Source organism: Centropristis striata, chromosome 21 (assembly GCF_030273125.1).
Source record: "Centropristis striata isolate RG_2023a ecotype Rhode Island chromosome 21, C.striata_1.0, whole genome shotgun sequence".
Taxonomy (NCBI): Eukaryota; Metazoa; Chordata; class Actinopteri; order Perciformes; family Serranidae; genus Centropristis; species Centropristis striata.
Window position 1 is genome coordinate 32,165,627 of NC_081537.1, and position 20,876 is coordinate 32,186,502.

At 39.2% G+C, this 20,876-nt stretch overlaps 1 protein-coding gene and 2 non-coding genes across 3 annotated transcripts in view; 2 read left to right on the plus strand and 1 right to left on the minus strand.

Moving 5' to 3' along the window:
- LOC131959555 (arf-GAP with dual PH domain-containing protein 1) overlaps positions 1 to 20,876 on the minus strand; it is a 64,262-nt gene that overhangs the window by 28,191 nt on the left and 15,195 nt on the right. The window contains exons 2-4 of the mRNA XM_059324763.1: positions 16,732 to 16,859; positions 7,006 to 7,097; positions 277 to 359 (exon numbers count right to left, since the gene is read on the minus strand). Coding sequence (XP_059180746.1) covers positions 277 to 359; positions 7,006 to 7,097; positions 16,732 to 16,859 — 303 coding nt within the window. The remainder of the gene's footprint in view (positions 1 to 276; positions 360 to 7,005; positions 7,098 to 16,731; positions 16,860 to 20,876) is intronic.
- Positions 11,231 to 11,303, plus strand: trnar-ccu (transfer RNA arginine (anticodon CCU)). Its single transcript has one exon. It is a non-coding gene; the product is annotated as a tRNA-Arg (tRNA).
- Positions 11,853 to 11,925, plus strand: trnar-ccu (transfer RNA arginine (anticodon CCU)). Its single transcript has one exon. It is a non-coding gene; the product is annotated as a tRNA-Arg (tRNA).

Genomic DNA, 20,876 nt, shown 5'->3' on the forward strand with positions numbered 1-20,876 from the left:
CCACACCTCCTCTACGGAGAAATGAACGGCTGGTTGCCAGACTAGACCTCATTTGAGAATAGTCTGGTGTTAGCCAGGCTAGTATTTACCCCGAGCAAATCTAATCATCTCCTGGCTGTGGCTCCATACCTAACAAACAGACTTTTTATCTGGTTCTTGGTAAGAAAGTGAACTGAAGGTTATTCACCAACCACATTATTCTCGTTGTGTAGCCATGACTTATTTCAGCCGGAGTGAGTGCTGATGAGAGGAATCTGCTTGGATGAGGGTCTTTACCTGCAGAGTAAGGTTCCTGTTTCTCAATGAACTCAAACTCATTCCTCTCGTACTTGGCTCGGATCCACTGCTCTCTCAGCATCCTGGACAAATAGAAAGACACACAGTATCAGTTACACACTCACTAGCTGCCCTGTTCTACACACATATGAAACCTTTTCTACACAGAGTTACCTCATATGACACAAAAATAACAAAACAGAAGTAGTAACCTGTTTTGAAGTCAATAAACTCATAATCTGATCCACAGTAAGTGCTTCATGTCACAAATTGGCCATATAACAAGATAAAAATGAGAGTCGGTGAATGATAGAATGAAACATTCGCAGTTAGAAAAAATAAAATTCACCCTGAGAGGAAAGATTTTTTTTTACCTTAAGACCTTTTACACAATATGGCAGCCATTTATGGATTATTATACTAAATATAACCCAGTGAAAAATTAACAAATGTAAATTTTGGAAAACCTGACATCCTCCCAGTTGTATTATTAATATTTAAATCTATTTTATTTGTAAACCTTATTTTTGTTTTGATATTTGATTTGACTCCACCTAGGTTTTTTTTATTTTTTTTTATTTTGTTTTGTTTTTGTTTTTTGTGGGTTTTTTTTATTGCTTTTATTTTTCTACTATCATTCTGCTCTTTCGTGTTGACTTTAAGCATAAATGAACATGTACATTCTTTATTTTTGTATGTGAATGAAAGAAAAAAAACCCAATAAAGAGAAGTTTGAAAAAAAAAAAAAAAAAGAGAGTCGGTAACATAATCATCTCATCTTCTTTGATAACACATAGAAATCAACAAAGTGTTATTGTCTTTCTTTCTGTTGACTAAATAACATTTGAAGCTGTGAGTGTAACATAAGATCCTTCTCTCCTATTATTATTATTATTATTATTATTCTCTCCTACATCAGGCTGTCTCATTCTAACAGAGATTCTACCAGACTAACTGAATCCACCCTCGGGGATAAATAAATTAATTTTGATTTTGATCTGATCTGTGTTTATACTAAGCAGCGACCTGCAGGTCTGCAAGGTAAAGCCACTGCATTAGTGTCTTATAACTGCATTCTTTCTCATGTCCAGCAGGGGGCAACTCTTCAAGTTGCAAAATAAAGTTTGATTGTATAGAAGTCTATGAGATAATTACACTACTTTACACCAGGGCTGTGCAATATGGGCAATTTCACATCTGATAGCGATATATATAATGATATAGCCTGTTTCTGTTAATTGAAGAAATATTCTATGTGAAATAATCACACAGTTAAGCCAATTTGTAGTCGACAAATTAATATATATATATATATTTATACAGTACAGGCCAAAAGTTTGGACACATCTTCTCATTCAATGTGTTTCCTTTATTTCATGACTATTTACATTGTAGATTCATCAAAACTATTAATGAACACATGTGGAATTATGTACTTAACAAAAAAGTGTGAAATCACTGAAAACATGTCTTATATTCTAGTAAGCAAAGGGTGGTTACTTTGAGGAATCTAAAATACAAGACATGTTTTCAGTTATTTCACACTTTTTTTGTTAAGTACATAATTCCATATATGTTCATTCTCTACAAATCTACAATGTAAATAGTCATGAAAATAAAGAAAAACGCATTGAATGAGAAGGTGTGTGTCCAAACTTTTGGCCTGTACTGTATATATATATATATATATATATATATATATTCCTCTAAATAGGCGTGGCCTGTTAATATAGGAGAGGCAGAAAATGTAATATGAATCAAAAAACAGCTGATGAATGCATTTTACATGACAGGTGACCAAATAATTGATGAATTAATTACATTTTAAATATAAATTTGTTTTGGAGAAAGACGTTTTTTTTTACTTTCTTGCCATGTTCCATGTTAAGATCAATACATCACAACTTGAACATCTAACCTCATCTCAGGCTAACTGTCTGCTGGCTGTAGCTTCATATTACACACACACCAGAGAAGTATTGATTGGTACGATAGCAGTATTGTTCCTTTAGCTCCCTGATTAAATGGATTAATGGAATAGTTCTTAAGATTATGTTCTACAACTCCGTCGTTTCTTGAGTTTCTACCAAGCTGCATATAAAGGGAGCAATCTTAATTTTAGACCATCTTCCTCTTCAGTGTGAGACGAAACAAATGGCACATCACCATGCCAACGATCTCACTCATCCTGTTTCCTTCTCTACCTCCCTCAACCTATGAGTCTCCCCTTCAGGCTGCAAACAACCCGTTCTATCAGCATCACGAGGTAAAGCGTCGTAGCCGGTATGTCTTTGAACGACACCTTCTAGTGACTCTGGTTGGAGCTGAACCCTGCGGTTCTCAGGGGGGGAGAGCGAGAACACAAACAGACAGCGTGGCTCAGACACTGAGAGAAACACTTCTCTTTCATCTCGACCTACCTGTCCTGTTTCTGTCTATTTTAATCCAATTCTGTTGGACGGAGGCAGACACGGGGAGAGATGGATGGACGAGCTTAAAACGTCACTAACTCGGCTTATACAACCAACGTGTATGAAGAAGGAATAAGAAGAAACAGTCTTCCTTCGAGCAGATATAAAAATATATGGTTGTTGGAACGATTGGCAGAAGATATTTCAGACTCAACATACTTCAACAAGTTCTAAAAAATGGAGGGAGTTCGGTTGGAAAAATTTAACACGTTTTTTTATTACACCCAAAATGAAAAATAAACAATCAGGCCAGCAGCAATATTGTTGGAGAAATTGTGGGCAACTGAATGCCAACCATTCTCATATATTTTGGTCATGTGAGAAAATAATTTGTATGTTTCTGTATGTGTTTTTATTGACTGGAAAAAATAAAGTTTAAAAAAAATAATATATTTATATATATATATATATATATATATATATATATATATATATATATATATATATATATATATATATATATATGGTTGTTGATAAAAAGAAGCCTTGTCCAGATAGAATTTAAATATATAGGAACTGTGGCAAAAAACTGCAGGCAAAAAAGCTTAGTTTGATTTAAAGTTCCAAAACATATAATAGTCTGCAGTTGTGTGTGGATACTTCTAACAGGCCTTTTCTGCACACAAAGAGGAAGTGATACATTCACTGTGAAAGGTGTGAAACTGTGTACTATATCTTCATTTACAGTAACAATGTCCCTCTGCACAACATAGTGTTTGCAGCACTTTAGCACTTATCAGCATGCAGTGTCATTGTCTCTGCATTCAGCATTTTCTTATAACACTCAGGCAGTTCCAGGCTGAGAGGACTGTGGACCTCTACACAGGCCAGTACTGCATACAGAAATAAGACTGCAATATCCATATCTTCAAATTAACTATAAATCAAATGTGTAACATGACAGGGGGTTAATCATGGAAATGTACTTGAAGATATTTAACACCAGACTCTAAGGCAGGGGGGGGGGCAATTCATTTTCCCAAGGGGCCACATGACCGATACCACGAAGGTTGCAGGGGCCGGACCAAAACTCTGAACTAAATTCTGCTCAATATTAATGTAATCGCTTTATAAATACAGTAAATTATCTGGTTTTGAGCTGCTCCTGATAGGAACACATGTTATGATAAGACTGTTAATGTGGAGTAAATCAAATATAGCAGTAAAAAGTAGTAAATACTCCAATCACTATATCACTATTCCATTTATTTTAAACACAACTGTAAATGTCCTTTAGTAAGCTTCCTATTGGTGTTTTTGTATTATATAGCTTGTTTTTTCATGCTTGTACATTTTCAAGGTGTTTTACAATGTTGTGATGCTTTTATTTTGAAAAGGTGTCGTCCAGTGTAAAACGGGTGCTTTAATTTTGAAAGGTAGTGACAGGAAATAACCGGTAGAACGGTTAAATGAAAAATGAACAGTAAATAATAACGAGTGCGTAGTAATTAATATAAAGTTGATATAAAGTATCAAAAGGCTTCTATAGTGGCTGACTGACAGGGCACAAGGTTTGTTAAAGTTTATTTTCTTCTGTCATATCTATTTTTGGCTATATTTGTTGTCTAAACTATAGTAAAAGTGCTTGTTTGCTCAAGTGCTAATGCTAACGTTTGTTATTGTTTTCCCACCTCGTAGCTCTTACGGTGGATTCACAAGGTGACCAAGGAATTTATTAACTTAATTGTTAATTTATTTACTTTTTAGGTGTTTAATAGGTGTTTTTGACTAAAGGTACCTTGGTAACTCGGGTAACTTATACGTAAATCGCCTTCAAAATAAAAGCACTGCGATTGTATTGATTTCTAATTTCTGGGTAACCTCATGTGGGCCGACAAGGACAGCCAACGGGCCGGATGTGGCCCGCGGGCCGCCCAATGCCCAGGTCTGGTTTAGGGTGTGGCTACCTGACGATTTACAATTACTCAAATTGTCATTAATTGTAACATTTTGGTCGCCTAAATGTCTTGTTCAGCGTTTCATTGTACTAAAAGACACTCTAAAGAGACAGCTGTATATTTCTGCACCTTGCTATCCAAGCTAGCTAGCTAGCTAGTGCTAGCTGAAAATAAATATCGTCACTTCTGGCTTCCAAACTTGAGACTTCAAAATCTTAGTCCGTAAACCATTGGGTGACGTAGGGCTGGGCGATATATCGATAAAAAAAAAATCGATATATTTTTAAATGTGATATGGAATTAGACCATATTGCATACATCGATACAGTTCAAAACATTTTTCTTTCTTTTTATATAAATGCTGCCCTTACTAGGGTTTGTCATATTTTGTTATTTTGTTCGTTATTCTTTTCTTATATATTTATATATATTTATTTCAGAAAAAGATTTTATTTCATACTAGGCTATTTTTAAGGTACTTTTTTATTTAAATGTGCACTTTATGGAGCTTTGATTTTTTTTTAAAAAGTACTCTTGTTGTTATACAGTATTTATGTTCACTTAAATAAACAGTTTCAATAAAACTACTTGTGACATGTCATATTTGGCTTTGACTTTGACTGAACCTTTGCTCTCACTTTGCGATAAATATATCAGGATATATATCGTGTATTGATATTCAGCCTAAATATATTGGGATATGACTTTTGGTCCATATCGCCCAGCCCTAGGGTGACATCACCGTAGCTACGTTTTCCTGTTAGAAAAACCAACCAAAAAGGACACACCACTTTAATCTCTTGACTATTTATAGGGGAAACAAGAGTCAAAATATAAGTGAACTTACAAGTCACCTTTAGTATTTTGCTCAATAAAGGTTAAATTGAATATTGACACAAACACTAACCTTTAAATGATACTGGTGCCATTATGAGCTTAGAGGAGAGCTGGCTGACAAAATATGTTATAACCATGCAAAGAAAGGAGATAGTTGTGAAGTGTATACAGATACAAAGTAGATTTGACACCAACTTGATGTGCTATATTGTGTTTTACACTTGTCTATGCTCAGTTAGATGAAGCAAAGTGTTATCCGGTTGTGAATTAGCAAGTAGGCTAATTCATTCATTCATTCATTCTCCTTTCAGCTTATCCACACTGGTGGGGGGCTGGAGGCGATCCCATCTGACAATGGGCAATTTAGAGTCACCAATTAAACCTAAGTGCATGTTTTTGGACTGTGAGAGGAAGCTGGAGTACCAGGAGAGAACCCACACTGACACGGGAAGAACATGCAAACTCCACACAGAAGAGCCTCCAGGCAGTCTGGCAACCAGTCCACACCTTTACTTGAAAAGTTTACCAACTTTGTGAACTCTGTAACTCTGTAAACAGTGTCCGGCTCTTTGTCAATCAGATTTATTTGTCTTTTTAATAGCCCTGTTTTAGGGATCCAATCACAGAGCGGGGAGGGACGGCAAGACGATGACGCGTACTACTCGGCAGACGGAAGCTTGTAGTTTTCTTACGGATCCAACATGGCTGCTGCAGACGCGACACTCTCTTTAGCTGTAGATGGTGTTTTAAATAGTTTAGAGCCAAAGTTGAAAGGCGAAAGGTCTCTGGGGGCTCCGCTGTCCCCCGGCTCGTAGCCAGATCACCGGTGTTATGGTTGTGGGGTTCGCCGGTGATCTGGCTCCGAGCCGGGGGACAGCGGAGCCCCCAGAGACCCGCAGCAGCTTGTTTATTGCCCATAAAATCAGTGGATGTGTGTGGCTGAATGACATGAGGGGGAATAAAGCGTGAAAATAAATAATCTTGCAGAAAGCGAGAACTGGAGAAGCAAAGCAGCAGCAACACTCTCTCACAGACACACACACAACAAACATCCATCTCTGTTGCTCTACTACGTCATCTGGTATAACTGATCTGATTGGCTAAGAGCTACCTACAGACGCTTTGATAGACATTCTAAGCGTCCAATAAACGGCTCTGGAGGATCGTAAACCACACCTCCTCTACGGAGAAATGAACGGCTGGTTGCCAGACTAGACCTCATTTGAGATTATTCTGGTGTTAGCCAGGCTAACACCATGCAGCGCTAGGCTAATTCAGTTAGCACATTTTCCTTTTTCAGGTAAACTGCTTTTTATAAAATACTGGCTATACATCATGTATTTTTTTAAATTCCCAACTGAAAGAAGAAGTGCCCTGTGATAGTCTGGTACCTGTCCAGGGTCTACCCCACCTCTCACCCAATGTCAGCTGGGATCGGCTCCAGCCCCCCGGGACCCGAGTGCGGATAAGCGGATAAGGAGAATGAATGGATGAATGAATGAATGAATGAAAGAAGTACTTACTTGCAGTCAGTGTGTGTTGGTCTGTAGTAGAATGCGGGGACCTTCTGCTCGTATTTGGCTTTGGCTGCACTGTTTCCTGTAGCGGCCATCAACTGAAAGGGAAACAGGACAACACAGCCTGGTCATCTATTAAATTTGAACTTGAATAGTGTAAACAGAAGCTTCCACAATGCTGCATTTAACATGTCCAGGGCATTCACAAGCATATTTAAGCAATTGTTAACCAGCTCAAGTTTAGCCGTATTTCATTCAGAAAAACCCTTCTACCAGCTGACGTGCTGCAGGTGAATTTGGGGATTTACCAGGCATCAACATTTTATTCTATTTCATTCATAAACTGTTTTACAATTATAACAGCACATATTTTAACAGTCTTACAAAAATGGTGCAATTTTAATGCAGAATATTTCTCCTCTACGTCATTTAGATTTCAAAATAAAATCAGATCAAATTAAAGGAACATTAACATCTTCATTCCTTAAGGCAGCTATTCTCAACCTTGGGGTCGGGACCCCAATTGGGGTCGCGAGATGATTTCTGGGGGTCGCCAAATCATTTTGGAAGTCAGCTCTGTCTCCACTGTGTTTTAGTCTTTTTGGTCATTTAATGTCTTTTTTTGGTCATTTTGTGTTTTTCTTTAGTTATTTATGTCTTTTTTGGTCATTTTGTGTCTTTCTTTGGTCATTTTGTGTCTTTCTTTGGTCATTTTGAGTCTTTTTTTTGATCATTTTGTGTCTTTTTTTCATTTTGTGGTCATTTTGTGTCTTTCTTTGGTCATTTTGTGTCTTTCTTTGTTCATTTTGTCTCTTTTTTTGGACATTTTGTGTCTTTTTTTGGTCATTTTGTGATCTGAACTGTGCGTGTGAGCTTCTGTTCAGTGAGCGGGGGTCGCGGACAACATGCATATTAAATTGGGGGTCGCGACTCAAAAAGGTTGAGAACTACTGCCTTAAGGGATAGTTCTGATTTTTTTAAGTGGGCTTGTATGAGGCACTTAACCATAGTCACTGTATTAGCTTCAGTAGATGGCAGTCTGAATGCTCCCAGTTTGGCAGGAGTGCCAACAAGGAAGCCAAGAAATGTACTTCTGTGGACAGGGGCAGCAGCAAAATGTATTTTAGCCACTTCTATCAATAAATCTATATCAGTTTAAGTGTATACCAAAATTAGAACTGAACCTTCAGACAGCTCATCCTATCAAGGAGCTCAAGTTGTTCTTCAAAGCCACCAGCATCCATTGGAAACAAACAGTCATTTTACCTCGCAAAACACAGGAGTGCTGGTCTACCGCTGCCTCCATCCGTTAGTTTCTTTATGTTATTGTGTGACTTTGATGAACATGAACTAACTCTTGAAAACCAAAGGCGCACAATGACACAAACAAACTAATCAATCAAGGCAGAGTTGGACCAGCAACTCCTGTGTTCTATGAGGTAAAATCACTGTTTTTTTTCAAAGGAGTCTGGTGGCTTTAACCCATAAGAACCCAGACCCAGTAATCCTTAAAGTTTAATTATGGGGGATATACCACAGACCAAGTGGACCACACAGAACGCATTCATGATGTTTTAAAAAAAAAAAATACTACCCCTAAATATCACAGATCTGTGATGTGACATATATACGTTACATTGGGCGTTTATGGTATTTATGTTTATGATATTTCTTATTTTTAAATGAATAAACTAGACACATTTTCCTTTTTCTCTGCATCTCCACAACATATATTAAAATTGTGACACTAATAGTGCTGTTGAACAACAAATTATTTTTCAGATTTCTTTTTAAGTAACAAAATAATAATAAATCAATAATTAATAAAAACAAATAACCATTTGCCTTTTTGTTTTCATCTCCATAACATATATCATAATTGTGACTTTAATAGTGCTGTTAGACAACAAATTCCATTTCATTCGCATCAAGCTACTGTAGCTGAAAAACAGACTTATGTACTTGAGAAAACATCACTAGAACATTTAAAATGTTTGTGACACCCGTGTCACTGTGGGTTCTTATGGGTTAAAGTACAATGATTCAGTGGTGAAAATATTCTCAATATAGCATACACGTAAACTGACAGACATTTTTTTAGTTGTGCCATTTTTAGGTGGCTAAAATCCATTTTGATCACATCACATTACCACCACCGTGTACTGTAAATAATACCCAGACTATTGATAACTACCTCATGCCACCCCACAAAAAAAAGAAGAAAAATAACTATCCCTTTAAGGACGTTATAAGACAAAAACACTTTTTACAGCACATCCACATAAAAGACATGACATTTCAAGGAAATAAAACCTGGAGAATAGTGACAACAAAACTATAATAGGAAAATGAAAATAACATTAAACAACAAAAATGGACTAAAGCATAGAAAATCTTAAGCATGACAGAACTTCTTCAGCTACGGGATTAATTGTGGAATTGGCAACACTGCTTCAAGACGTGTCGGCCTTCTTCCCTCTTTCCCTCTATTGTGTGTTTCATCCGAGGATAATCCTGGAGCTCAATCCAGCTGGCTGGATCCCTCAACACGCCTCTCTTATCCTCTGAGGGACTCTGGGAAGGGATGCAGCACTTTGGCGTTTTATTGTGAAGGTCAAATAGCAGCGGAAAATTCTTCCGAAATACAAACCTCTAAAGAAAGTCACGGAAATCAAAATGTGACACATCTGCTGCCAAAATGTGATGCATTTGGCACCTCAGATGTGACATTTAGAGCATGATATCTATGTCATCAAAGCAAAAGATCAGGAACATTTTGGTGCCATTAAATAACCACCTCTGCTCCAGTATCCAATTTATCAGGTATGCCTAGATTTTATGAAAAGTGCTCACTATTCCAGACTGTGAGATAAAAGCCCCCAGATAATTGTATTCTGTTACTGTCCAATACAATAACCAAATATTCATGACCATGTGACATAACAAGACCAAGATAGTCTTTCCTTGACATAATGGCATCATATTAAAAAACCTGCTTGTGCACAAACAGCCTCAGAAAAACACAGGTTGCACGTCTTGGTAGCCTTAAAGCCCCTGGAAACCCAAATCCACAATAACCATGTATCTATATAATTTATAGTCTTGTGTATGTAATGGTAAGCATCTAAAAAGTCTTAGAAATAAGTTTTAATTTTTTAAGCCTAACCCTGTTCTTTTACCCTAATGTCAGGACAGTGGTTTTGGTCCTAACACAGGCGCCAACCTCTGAGTTTGAGCAATGAAGCAAACCCGTAGTGCCATAAGACTGCATTCTTTCAAAAATTCCAACAGAGGTTGCCAACTTCGGTTGCAAAAGAAGTCGAGAACAAAAGAGACAATTTCTTACTTGATTTATTACCTCAGAAAAAAATGTTGTGGCAACAGTATGGTATCAGTCGTTAGTTTCAAGTCTTCTTCAAGACAAGATGATGTTAATTGTGTAAATAATGGTCCCATTTAGAAGAAAAAAGATGAAAAAGAAGCTTATGATTTGGGGCGTGGCTACCTTTGATTGACAGGTTGCTAACATGGTGAGCCGTCATCAGGATAGAAGCAAAACAATGTGTATCCACGGCGCTGTGTTCATTTAAACTACCTTGAACCTTTTTGCAGTTCATTAAAGTTTATTTGATCATTTTGTTCAAAATGTCTTGTTCAGTGTTCAGTTGTACTAACAGACACTCCAAGTAGAGCTGCACGATTATCGCCAAAGATTATTTTGATCAATAATATTTTGATCACGATTATTCATCATGTTAGGGAAAACATCTGTATTTTTATTACACTACTTTTAAACAAACAATAGGAACAGTTTTTAGTGTCCGGTGCTTGTTGTAAACAAACAGAGATCGCTAAGTGAACACCTCCTTCAGCAGCAGCACATACACACTGTACTGCTACATAGCTAACTGTTAGCCTGTTAGCACATACACACTGTACTGCTACAGAGCTAACTGTTAGCCTGTTAGCACATACACACTGTACTGCTACAGAGCTAACTGTTAGCCTGTTAGCAATTTGCAGACTGGACGCTAAGGGGTTAACATCCCCTCTGGCTCTGCAGCTGGGAAAGACTGCTGCAGGAGGACTGTGCCACTTCAACTCGTTCTTACTGGGGATTTCCACCGGCCGCGGAACGGCCGCGTGTATACGGCTGGCTCGCTACTCTCGGTGGGCTTTATAGTTCAACTGTCTGTATCTGAACAAAAATGGTGAACATATGGTTTGTCAAGCCCCAGTGGCCTAATGGATAAGGCAATGGCCTCCTAAGCCAGGGATTGTGGGTTCAAGTCCCATCTGGGGTGACTGACAGCAGAGTTCAATGGATTGAAACCATCCTCTGCTAATAGCTAGCAGCTGAGTGGTCTCTTTCACTACTTTCTCACTGAGGCTGTAACACATCCATTTTTCTGTGCCAGTGTTGCCAGACCATCAGTCACACCTACGGTCAATTTAGAATCACCAATTAAACCTAAGCCGCATTTTTTTGGACTGTGGGAGGAAGCCGGGTTACCTAGAGAGAACACATACAGAGATACTAGCCGTGTTTCCACTAGGGGGAAAAGTGTCCACCGGGAAAGTCTCAGGCCGCGCCCTCTCTAAAGTCCGCTCACTCTGCGTGTCTCCACTACAAGTTAGCCCCCAGAGGGATTTAGAGACTCTGGAGGTGACGGATGGTTTTGGCCGTCGCTAACTGTGCACAACGTCAGCAGCTGAAGTCAGTGGCTGTTACTGCTGTGACATCAGGGGCCATTGTTATGTCATTTGAAACCACACATTGTGCTTTCTGTGTTGTTGCTTTATAGTGGAACTGTCTGTATGTGAACAGAAATGGTGAGCTGGTGGTTTGTCAAGCCCCAGTGGCCTAATGGATAAGGCACTGGCCTCCTAAGCCAGGGATTGTGGGTTCGAGTCCCATCTGGGGTGATTGACAGCAGAGTGGCGCAGCGGAAGCGTGCTGGGCCCATAACCCAGAGGTCGATGGATCCAAACCATCCTCTGCTAACAGCTTTTTACCGGTAGCGGGTCTCTATGGTCGCTGTCACTGCTTCTGACCGGCTCAGTGACACATTTGTTATCACTCTGAATGGGTCAACGCCCAACAAGAAGATCTGTAGCAGCAATGAGCTAATACAATTTTATTGCTTAAAACTGGCTACCTACTGGTACTAAACTGGACTGCCTTTAGTCCTAACCTGCGTCCTATTGAAAATATGTGTTGCATCAGCCGTGTTTCGGTTAGGGGGAAAAATGCCAACCGGGAAAGTCTCAGGCCACGCCCTCTCAAAAGTCGTTAGCGGCTTGTTAAGAAGACTAAGAAGGAGTTGCTGGATTTGTCTCCAGCCGCTTTCTTGAAAAATAGTCGCTAAGGGGGTCTGAAAAGTCGCTAAATATAGCAACAAAGTCGCTAAGTTGGGAACACTGCTTGGCCGGCTTTTACAAATGGCGTGTGTTGTTGTGCCGTCGAGTACTACGTCACATCCTGCTTAGCGTTCTATCCAATCAGCAACCAGGCTTTTTTTAGGGGGAAAAAAAACGGCCCTGCCCCCTGGTGGTTGGTGGACTACTGGTGTAGAAAGTGTTGATTAGATATGCAGGAGAGCCGCATTTTAAAATGGAAATATTGCAGACGATAAGGTTAATTTAATCGTGGCGGCCAAAATTGTGATCACGATTAAAATTTGATTAATTGTGCAGCCCTAATTCCAAGGCTGTTCAATTTTCTGGTAAGAGTTTATTTTTAGATACACCCGTCCCCGCACCTCCTCATCAAAATATGGTTTCTCCCAGTTTCAAAAAAACAAAGAAGTCAACGGACATATAGCATGCGGTGACTACGTCCATTATTTATATACAGTCATTGGCCTAACCTTAAGGAATTGGTTTTGGTGCCTAAAGCTAACCATTTTACACTATAACAGTATTCTGGATGTTTAAAACAGCGATTGTGATGTAGCGTACAACAGTGGTCGTCATGTCACAACATGTGTTGTGGTCACATCTCACATTTTGTGGGATATCTTTTGAATTACACTTCAAAACTTATAGTAGGTAATCATTTCAACCCCTCCATTAGAATACATCTGCATTTTTACAATTTTGAGCCAAATTATTATATATATATATATATATATATTTACATATATGCAAAATACCAACTGGAACATTTAAAAGTGATATTGATAGAATATTTATGTTGGCCTTAAAAACTGACACAAATAATGCTTAATTCCACCTAAAAAGTTGGTATTTTGCATATACATAAAAAAAACACTGAGCCTCCACTATATTCTTGCTCTGACCCTAGACTATAGATCCAGAAACTTAATTTCCTCATCTTTGATTGCCTACTCACAAAAAAACTTGGGGAAAATGGTCCAATGACTGAGCAAGATGGACAATTTGGCCGCCATTTTGATATGCAAATGAGAAGGTCAAAAACTCAAAATTTAGCTTGGGAACCAAGCTTTTTTTTTTGATTCAGCACCCTTGAAATAAGTAAAGTAGGCCGGTTCCTGACTTGTACCCATAAATGCTCCTCACTTTCACTTTTTGGACAATTCCGTCTAGACTAATAGTTTTCCTTCGGTCGTCACATCCCAGAGACCTTTGGGATGAGACGGAATCAGAAATATCTAATAAAAATCATGTTAAACACAAGACTTACCCAGGTCTTACCCAGTATTAGCTAGCTGAAAATGAACACTATTGTTGGACAAAAGTGTCTCCTCTGATTGTGGATGTTTTATTGCAGTGGGACCACAACAGCTCCAGAAGTCTCAACAATAAAACTCAGGCATCTCAAAATCGCCCCTAAACTCTCCCAATATTACAATAACAGAAGATTTATCACAAAGCCTTCACTGTTTTTTTATTTCCCGACACTAAATCAATTCCAGTCAACCAATCATCTAGTAGTTTCTTGTGTTTATATCCAACTCTCCACTGTGTTATTCTCCTATTTTACCCCATACAACCTCACTCTCCTCTCAAGTCAAATGCCCTTTACATCCCAATTATTGTCCTCCCACATCGCCAACCTCTTGTTTTTCCTCATGACTCATGCCAGCATCACCTCCCACAAAGTCCTTTTTGTCACCCAGCGGTGGTGTTAAACCACTGATGCCATCCATTCAAGGGACAATTTCACTCTTCCACAGCAGAGCAGAGCAGAAGCCTAAACGACAACCTGGAAATGTGTATTTCTGTGTTCACAATTTTTGCACAGGACTCATATTTCTTGCTGACATGTTTCTGAAGAAGCAATATTTGCACGGCACACAACAGCTCAGCTTCTTTTTACACACCAGAGGAAAGTGTGAACAGTGACACTAATGGAATGGTTCTTTATTGATCCTTTTGGGGAAATGTTCTCCTTCCAAAGGGAGGTCAGAGGTCAGTGTCAGCTGAAGAGCACCAGCTTCTAGGAATTCATTTTCTTGCACAAGGACTAGAGATATGTTAAGGTGTTGATTTCACAGCCAATCTAAGCATTTTTTACCAACTGTTATTGGCTATATTAAGCCAAATAAAACTTCCTTTGTTTCTGTTGTTCTTTGTTCTGTTGCCCATCCCTGACCTACGAGTACATTGCAAAAAATATAAAGCAGCCAGCAGAGTTAATGAGATCTGCACCTACAGCACATGTCAGAAAGGAGAGCAGAAAAAAAAACATCATCTTGATTTATACCAGAGACTTGTACCTTATCCTGCTTTATTTTCTGTCACATTGTTTAAAAAAAAATATGAATAGGTTGTTTCCATAGAAACGAAAAAAGAGACACATTTTTAGACTCTGTAGTTACCATGGGCTCCATATTTGTATTCATGTTATTTGTATTCATATTCAAACCATTCACAGACTAATTATGCATATTGATGTTGAGTGTACTGGGATTTGTTCACAATCACAATCCAGAATCATAAAGTTTGTATCATTTTACAGGGCCTCATTTAAGAAAAAGTTTGAAAATTGAAGCCTTAAAATGCCTTAAACCTATATTCTTTTGTCCAGCAGGCGGAGACGTTACTGGTTGCAAAAAGAAGTCTGACTGTATAGAAGTCTATGAAAAAATGACCTTGATTGAACATTTTCCTAATAGGTTCATGGTCTCAATTGGTCTTAACTGTACTGTAAATTATGGTCTAATTTAGTGAAAAAAGACGATAAAGCAGAGCATGCTTTAGGGGGTGGTTACAAGTAGCTACCACAGTGCAGTATAGTGTTTATTGTCTTGAACTTTGACCCTTTCACCATCTGTATTCAGCTAATACAACTTAATTGTACCGTTTCAGTTGCTTAAAATTATCTTTAGCAATGGGTTGTACTAAAAGACATACACATTGTTTGATATCGAACTGTTAATATGTTTGTTTGTTTTGTTAATAAATGTTTCTTTTTTTGTTTAAATTGAGACTTATGTAACATTTGTCATCATTGTGTCATTTTTATCATGTAAATGGAGGGAGAACATATCGGGGATCGGATAAGACTGATGTCAAAATAATCGGTATCGGCCTTAAAAAACCCGTATCGGTCGACCACTACTGAAAGACTCTTCAAATGGATGCACATTGCTAGACCAAGCCAGGTAAGTGGCGCAATCGTTAGCGGTTAACTCCCAAGTCCAACCTCTTGTCCAAAAATGGTCACTTCTGCTTTCAAAATCCGAAAATGGCAAAGCCGAATCTCAAGGCCACAAAGTAGCATATCGAACAGAGCATCAGAAAAACACAAATATACTAAGTCAGCACCAAGCAGACAGAGTGAATCTGGGGTTTGCTTTAACTTTCGTTGTGCCAGAGAGGAGGGGCTAAGTTGACGAGTGTGTTTACAAACAGTAAGTGACAATTCCTGCATAGTATGCCTTTAAGAAAGGGTGTCGCATTCACACCAATTTTCTTGTGCTTACTATTTTCTCTTTGATATGAATGAAAGTCACCAGTGGTCAACGTCTGTGGTACATGCCTTACAGTCTGCCTTTCTGTGCATGGGGAAAACACAAATGTTAATAAATGTTTCTTTTTTTGTTCAAATTGAGACTTATCTAACATTTGTTATCATTGTGTCATTTTTATCATGTAAATGGAGGGAGAACATATCGGGGATCGGATAAGACTGATGTCAAAATAATCGGTATCGGCCTTAAAAAACCCGTATCGGTCGACCGCTACTAAAAGACTCTTCAAATGGATGCACATTGCTATACCAAGCCAGGTAGGTGGCGCAATCGTCAGCGGTTAACTCCCAAGTCCAACCTCTTGTCCAAAAATGGTCACTTCTGCTTTCAAAATCCGAAAATGGCAAAGCCGAAGGCCACAAAGTAGCATATCGAACAGAGCATCAGAAAAACACAAATATACTAAGTCAGCACCAAGCAGACAGAGTGAATCTGGGGTTTGCTTTAACTTTCGTTGTGCCGGAGAGGAGGGGCTAAGTTGAAGAGTGTGTTTACAAACAGTAAGTGACAATTCCTGCATAGTATGCCTTTAAGAAAGGGTGTCGCATTCACACCAATTTTCTTGTGCTTACTATTTTCTCTTTGATATGAATGAAAGTCACCAGTGGTCAACGTCTGTGGTACATGCCTTACAGTCTGCCTTTCTGCGCATGGGGAAAACACAAAATAAAACACACTAAAAAAGGGCACTTTCATTTTATTAAGTTTATGATAGATATCTAAATGGTTGTTTTTTTTCTAGTACGATGTATGTTTGCTATGACCGCCCTACCTCCACGTCACTGGCCTCCCACGTGTCCTGGATAGACTTGACCCGGCTGATGTGGGGGATGCTCCGGTGAAGGAGCGAGCAGGCCTGGCAAACAAACACACCCAAAGTCAGCGACGCCCAGTCTGGCTCTGCAGAAGAGAGAGAGAGAGAGAGAGAAAGGGAGGGAGTGTAGAGAGAACAAGCGTCGAGGTGAAAGGAGGGGAAGTGAGTTTGGGGAGCAAGAGAGAAGGGAGGAAATGAAGTCGGGTACAGAGGAACGATAGGGAGAATGGTGGTGGAAATAGAAGAGAGATAAAGGAGCAGGGGTGAGAAAATCTTGTCATAAAAGTGCTGCAACAAAGAGAACACCAGCTCAAGGTTCAGGCTATAAATACTGAAAGTGCTGATGCTGGAGCCGTTAAGGGGTAATAGGAGCAGAGTAAATGAAGCAAATATTACAAGGGACTCTGGTGGAGTGTGTCCCTACTAATAAAGGCGAGCGAGGCAGCAAAATATGATTTTGGGGAAATCCTATTCAGCTTACTGACAGGAAACAGACCGCCTGAGATCTGATCAGAACTCAGCCGAGGTAGTTATCAGGTTAGGTACATCAGCAGACTCACAAATTGCACACACGTGTATGCACCATGCAAAAAGAGACACACTCATATTTGTATGCAAATGCAATATCTTGTACTTTAAAGGAGGCAAGAAAAAGAACAACAACACACATTTTGGCATGCACACACTATGCATCACCGCAAACAGACCATATTGCCAACATGAGCATGTGACTAAAGTCACTTAATGTGACTACATGTCTAAAGCCTCATCAGCAGTCAGACAGAATGTGCAAAAAAAGATTATTTTTTCTTCTTTTTCTTCCCTCTGCAGCGTGATACAGCAGCAGCAGCATCCGTGGGTGTTCAGCAAAGGTACATCTGAGTCATTGTATCACACATAGACTTTGATTCTGTCCATGCAAATGAAGTTGTCAAAGTCAGCAGCGCAGAGTGTCAGAAAAAAGCGAGAGAGACAGAAAGACAGCACAGTGCAGAACTGAGTGACAGAAATGAGGGAGAGAGAGCTGATAATGCAGACTTGTGCAGTTATGGCAGAAATAGTTGGCAATAGTTAGCAAAGTCAGCTAACTTATAACTATAAATGACATAAAATGAACTACACAATTTATAAAAAAAAAAATCGTCAATAACTTTAATCATTAATTATTGTTTTAAATATAGGAAATATTTGATAAATAAATATGTCTATCAAATAAATACATTAACTATATCTTCTAGAGAGAATGTGGCTGCGAACATACATTTTGGTTAGCTAGCAAGCTAACGGTAAATTCATCAAATTTAGTATCCCATGTTGCTATTTTCCAAGGTACTGTAACGTTAGTCGCATATTTGGTGAAAACTGAGTTTAAGCGGCTGTAGCAACTCAAATTCAGCCTGCACAAGACCCAGTGTGTCTCATCCTGGAGCTAGCAGCTAGTTAGCAGTTAGTTAGCTAGTTAGACCATACCTGTCAATTATCCCGTTTTGGCTGGGAAAGTCACAAATTTTACCCTTCTTTCCCCCCATATTAGTATTTTCCTGTAAATCTCCCTTATTTTAACCGGGCCCGGGCGGAGTAAAAACAAAAAAAAAACATTCCCAGTCTGAGCTCTGTCACTAGCCTCGTGATAACTGCCACCCACAGTAGCCTACTACAGGTACTGTAGGTGGCGAGGAGCGGGCGGCCTGGGTTCGAACCCGGCTCGGAGCCCTTTCCCTCTGTCTTTCCCTTTCACTCTAAATATCTCTCAATCAATAAAGCTATAAAATGCCCAAAATTATCTTTAAAATAATTAAATTATGGACGTAGTCACCGTGATGTCACCCATAGGGTTCTGACAAACTGATTAATCCAGGTGGGTCTGATTATTGTTGTTGTGACTGTAACTGAGGTCAGACACCTGGATTAATCAGTTTGTCCAATAATGGCAGACAGGAAACAAAGGAGCTGGCTGAAGTTCAGGAAGTAGTGCAGCTGTGCATGAAGCCAATTGTAGTTTATAAGTGGTTGACAAGTGGTGATTTTAACTTCCTTGGACACCTGTCTTAAAATGTAAGGGGTACTGGAGCTCGGTTGGGGCTTGCGGGCGCCGGAAAATTTCCCTTATTTTCAAATCCAAAACTTGACAGGTATGGGTTAGACACCACCAGCTCGTTGTGACCCCAGCTCAAGAGTTTGGTCTATAAAGTGTTGGGAAATAAGTGTGACATATAAAAGTCACCTGAAATAATTGTGGCATTATGAAATGAAAGCAAAGACTCAAATAATGGATAATCCATTGGTGGTTCTGAAGCCTCAAGATTGGCCTTTTGATCGTCCCCATTTTGTTTTGTTTTTGCCAGCACATGCACAGAACAGGTCAGGAGCCAGAAGGATGCTATGTTATCATCTCACTCAAGAGTTAGCTAGCTAGCTTGGTTAGCAGTGGGCCTCCATTAATCAAAATGAACAGCGGGGTCCTTAAAGTGTCTTTCAGTCCAACCTAATGCTGAAGGAAGACATTGTGAGCAATGAGCACCATGCTGTATTGAAAAGACTTGAAACTAGCAATTGTTTCTACTATTATACAATTGGACTTCTAGTCCGGCGGTTTAGGACCAGATCTGGGAAGAAAGGGGACACGTCGGACAAAAGCACCACATTTTTTCCACATGCTCTCTATCACTATAGGTTTCAATTTTTGGTAGGAGCCACTTCATCAAGATTGCAGATCGGAGATGGCAGCCATATAAAATCTATGAGAACCAGTATATCTTCTAAGCCACTTAGAAGGTCAATCTTAGTGTCAAAATATACATTTTCTGGGTCAAAGAATCATTTAAAGCTACTGAGAATATCACTAGGTGATCAAATAGATATGTTCATTTTGGCCATGTATTTACATAATTATTAGATTCCAAACATTTTCAGCTCAGGATTCTCTGCTGCAGCACTTGAAGCAAGTTGCCTTCCAGTCTGCGTGAAAATGAACATTTCTATTTGATCAAATAATCATCTAGTGATATTCTCAACAGCTTTAAATGATTCCTTGACCCAGAAAATGTAGATTTTGACACCAAGATTGACCTTCTGAGTGGCTTGGAAGATGTATTGGTTCTCATAGACTTTATATGGGTGCCATCTCGGATCGGCCATCTTGGTGAAGTGGCTCCTACCAAAAATTGAAACCTATGGTGATAGAGAGCACGTGGAAAAAATTTGGTGGTTTTGTCCAGCGTGTCCCCTTTATTTAGCTAAGCCGCCTGACTATTCTTTTTGCAACCAGTGGAGTCGCCCCCTGCTGGTCATTAGAAGAATACAGGTTTAAGGTACTTCCACATTGCTTTTTAGGGCCCAGATGTTGCCTCTGCTTAAATAAATAACAGAATATTTTTTAAATGCACCTTTACTTATATATTTAATGACTCATTTATTCATTTCTGGATTTATTTAATTTCATTTTTTATTCCATAGGCATTTTTATTTATTTATTTGATACTGACATAAAAGACATTTCATGAATAGTGTATGCATGGTCACAGGCGACTTAGAGTGCCATGTCCTCAACGGGCAACACTCAAAAGTCACCACATTCTCTCTCCATCTCACTCTCTCTGCAGCTGCAATTTCTCACATGAGGAGGTCCTCAGCATGGTGCACAGACTGCAGCCATGTGAACACACACATGCATGCACAGTGAAAGTGTGTAATACTCAAAGGAATCAAATGAGAGCCAAAGGAGAGAGAGAGGAAGGGCAGGGAGAAATACTAACTCTTGCATTTCTCTGTCCACTTGAGGCTGGAAAAAGCAGAGATGGAGAGGCACCAGAGCCAGGCTGGGGAGGAGATGAGGAGGTGATGGAGGAGGAGAGGTAGGAGGCAGGGATGGGAGGAAGGAGTGTGGGTTCTTTATCATGCAGAGATGATGTGAGCGTACAAGATCCCCAGAGGGTGTTGCTGGCATCTCCAATAAGCTTCCTTCGATTTATCTCTTTTAACCCATGACAACGAGGCAATATTTTTATAAATGTCAACTCATCTTTTAATCATTCTGGATTGCGATCAAGCACAAAGCACTGGAGATGGCGCTTTGATGGGAACAAATCAAACCATTTGCTCTT